General features: G+C 59.1%; 1 protein-coding gene across 2 annotated transcripts in view; it reads right to left on the bottom strand.

Annotated features, from left to right (window-relative positions):
- Nucleotides 1-3,092, bottom strand: part of EML3 (EMAP like 3) — a 9,574-nt gene extending 6,482 nt beyond the window's left edge. For both annotated transcript variants that reach the window (XM_023738257.1, XM_023738256.1), the window contains exons 1-5: nucleotides 2,925-3,092; nucleotides 1,953-2,124; nucleotides 1,611-1,871; nucleotides 1,414-1,527; nucleotides 294-361 (exon numbers count right to left, since the gene is read on the bottom strand). In XM_023738257.1, the coding sequence (XP_023594025.1) occupies nucleotides 294-361; nucleotides 1,414-1,527; nucleotides 1,611-1,871; nucleotides 1,953-2,124; nucleotides 2,925-2,946 (637 nt within the window). In that variant the 5' untranslated portion in view covers nucleotides 2,947-3,092. The remainder of the gene's footprint in view (nucleotides 1-293; nucleotides 362-1,413; nucleotides 1,528-1,610; nucleotides 1,872-1,952; nucleotides 2,125-2,924) is intronic.
- Nucleotides 3,093-3,146: the final 54 nt, after the last annotated feature.

The raw sequence follows: 3,146 nt of genomic DNA, 5'->3' as shown, positions 1-3,146 counted from the left end.
AAAAAAAAACCCTTTGCCATTGAGTCAATTCCGACTCACGGCCACCCTGTGTGTTACAGAGTAGAACTGCTCCATAGGGTTTTCTTGGCTGTGATCTTTACAGAAGCAGATCGCCAAGTCTTTCTTCTGTGGTGCTGCTGGGTGGGTTCGAACCGCCAACCTTTAGGTTAGTAGTTGAGTGTAAACTGTTTGTGCCACCCACTGATCTCCCATACTTCACAAGTCCCCCAAAATAGCTCAAACCCTAGCCGCAGCACAAACCCTAACTCTCTTATCCAAGTTCCTCTACATACCTAAATTATAATTGCTTCTCCTAGATCCAGGGCCCCCAGGACTGGAGAGGGGATCTTTCCCCCCACGGCTGTTGGGAAGAGAGAAAAGCATAGGGATTGGGGTCAGATCCCAAGACCTGAGAGGGGCGGGGTAGGGCACAAGAAAGGAAGTTACTCCAGAGATCACAGGCACCTCTACAGATTTTTTAGTTTGCAACCTGTACGTTCAGGGCCCTAGAAGTAGGTGGAGACTGTTAGCCCCGCTAAGAGATGAGAAGATTGAGGCTGAAGGGGCTGAGTGCTACAAAGCTCCTAAGAGGCAGCACAGGGTGCCAGGAAGACTTATGACTCCATTCAGAGGCTTTTCCTCCAGACCACAGGGCCTCTGTCATATTGACCACCTCCCTTTCCTTTCCCCATCTGTAAAATGGGGCCAAGGTGAATCCAGAAGGTACACCAGCCCTGCCTATCAGGGGTCTGGGAGGTAAGCAAGAAAGCCTTTATTATTCAGGAGAAAAGTGATAGCTGAATTGCAGAAATCACTATCATTGGGTGATACTAACATGATACTCTCTCTTCAAAAAATAAAGGAGAGGCCCCTGGACAAGGCTAGAATAAAAACACAAGTGTCCTGGGGCCTGGACCCACTCTGACACAATTACACTCAGCTGTTAGAATTTCTCCCTGCCCTCTAGAAGCACAACTTGGTAGATTTAGGGGGCTGAAACCCTAAGGACAGTCATCCACGAAAAGCATGGGAGCTTTCGGAAAGCCTCTTGGAATCTTGGAAGGTGTGTTGGGATACGGTGGAAAGGGTACGGGAACTGGAGTCAGGAAGAGCTGGGTTCAAATTCTGGCTCTAGCTGTGTGGCCCCAGGCAAATGACTTACCCTCCCTGAGCCTGCTTCCTCACCTGGACAATGGACAGCATGAGACCACCTACCCCCCAAGGATGTCATGGGGACTAAATGAGATGGAGGAAGTCGAGTGTTTGGCACACAGCAGGCGCCACATGAGTGCTTGTTCCTTTCTTCCTGTTGGGCAGTGAGGTCCCCCACCCTGCCCAGGGAAGGGAGGTGAGGGCTGTGGAAAGTCAGAGCCTGAGTACGGGGTGGGGCAGGTGGGGGGGAGCTTCACCCACCTCTCTGTGCTCCCTGACCGCAATAACAGGTTGGCCGAGGAGGCTGCCTTCCGGGAGAGTTTCTGCCGGGGCCTCTCCGAGGGGGATGAGGAGGAGGAAGAATTTCTCCGTGGCCTGGTGAGGGCACAGAGAGGAGGCAAGGGTCACTCCTTCAATCATGTTCCCCAATCCTCCCACCTCTCCCACAGGACACCTACGTGTCAGCGCGCTGTGGAGGCTGCACAGGCTTGAGGACCCCCGGGGGACCGGGGGAGCCAGTGCCACTGCTGCTGCTGCCCCCTCCTTCAAACTGGGTCCCGCCAGGCTCTTCACTGCCCCCTTGAGGAGGCCGGGGCCCATTGCTCAGGCCAGGGGGCCCGGGGGACGGCGGTTCCATCTCCATCTCTGTCTCCGTCTGGGTGCCTCGGCTCACCAAGGGGGTGCTGCATGTGGGTGGCAGTCCTGGGGGAGCTGCAGGGCTGCCGGGGAAACAGCAAATCAACCTGATGCCCCCAGAAGCCCCAGGAAGGAGGAGGCAGGGAGTGGGATGACCTGCATACCTGTCCCTGGTAGGAGCTGGCGGGACAGTGCCCTGCAGGGTGGCTGGGGGCGCCTGTAGCCGCAGCAAGCGGAGGGCTTCTGCCAGGGCCGCCTTCACCAGCTCCATCTCTTCCTCCTGCACCCGAAGCCGCCGGCTCAAGGACTGCAGGGCCTCCTGAGCAGGGCCCTCACCTGGGAAAGGGGCAAGAAGAGCTCAGAACGCACCTGCAGGAAGGGTGGAGGGATTCTCTCTCCCCAGTAGGACGTGCATGTCCTATAGGACTGCCCCCTTCAAGCAGCCCCAGGCTTGGAGGCTCGCCCAGAGGGGAGGAGACGGGTGGTAGCGGATCAAGGGCCTCCTCTGGCAGGGCAGGCGAGGAACCTGGCAAAGCTCCTTTCCTGCTGCCGTCTGAGCCTCCTGGAAGACACGGAGTACCATGGAGTACCAGAGGGAAATATGGAGTACTGCCGAGGAACGTGGGAGCCACAGAGAGGCCCAGTACTGGTGAGGGATGGCAGGGCAACAGGCCCCCCACGGAGCAAGCTCAGGTCTCCAGGAAAAGGGGCACCAGGACAGAAGGGGGGGCACAAAAATAGTCACACTGAGGGACCCAGAGTACCAGATACGAGATCCAGGGTGGCGGGACAGGGTATCAGTGGAAAGTAGGGTCATAGTGAAGGTCCCAGGTTAACAGTGGGGGTCAGAAGAAGGCACCCGAAAAACCAGAAGCAGCCCAGAGTAGCTTGGGGGGCAAGGAAACACTGAGGAGTCCACAGTATCGTGGGGGTGGAGTGACGTTGGGTAAGTCTGAAATGACAGTAGGAGGGTTCAAGTAACTAGGAAGAGGGACCGAGGAACAGTGAAAGATGCTCGGAGCCCACGGAGCGGAGGAGCACGCGGGGACACCAACGGGTAGCGGTCGCGCACTGGCATTGCTCAACTGGCCGGGCGCTCCGGGAAGGGCACGCCGCCCGCCCCGCCCCGTACTCACCGGGCCCTGCGGCCCCGTCCATCCGGCCCCCGGGCTGCTCCGAGCGGCGGCGGCGGAGGCGTCTAAGCCCCGGGGGCCATGGCCGGGGAGAGGGGAAGGGGAAGCACCCAGGGGCGCGCGCACAGGGGCGCCTTGCCACCCCCGGGGGCGCTGTCGGGCGCGGGGCAAGGGCCTGGAGGGGGCGCTGTGGGGCAGGGGCCGCAGTCGCAGGTCCCGCCGGGG

The sequence above is a fragment of the Trichechus manatus genome, unplaced genomic scaffold (assembly GCF_000243295.1).
Source record: "Trichechus manatus latirostris isolate Lorelei unplaced genomic scaffold, TriManLat1.0 scaffold00113, whole genome shotgun sequence".
NCBI lineage: Eukaryota > Metazoa > Chordata > Mammalia > Sirenia > Trichechidae > Trichechus > Trichechus manatus.
The sequence above is the reverse complement of the archived record's forward strand: the minus strand, read 5'-3'. Positions and strand labels throughout refer to the sequence as shown.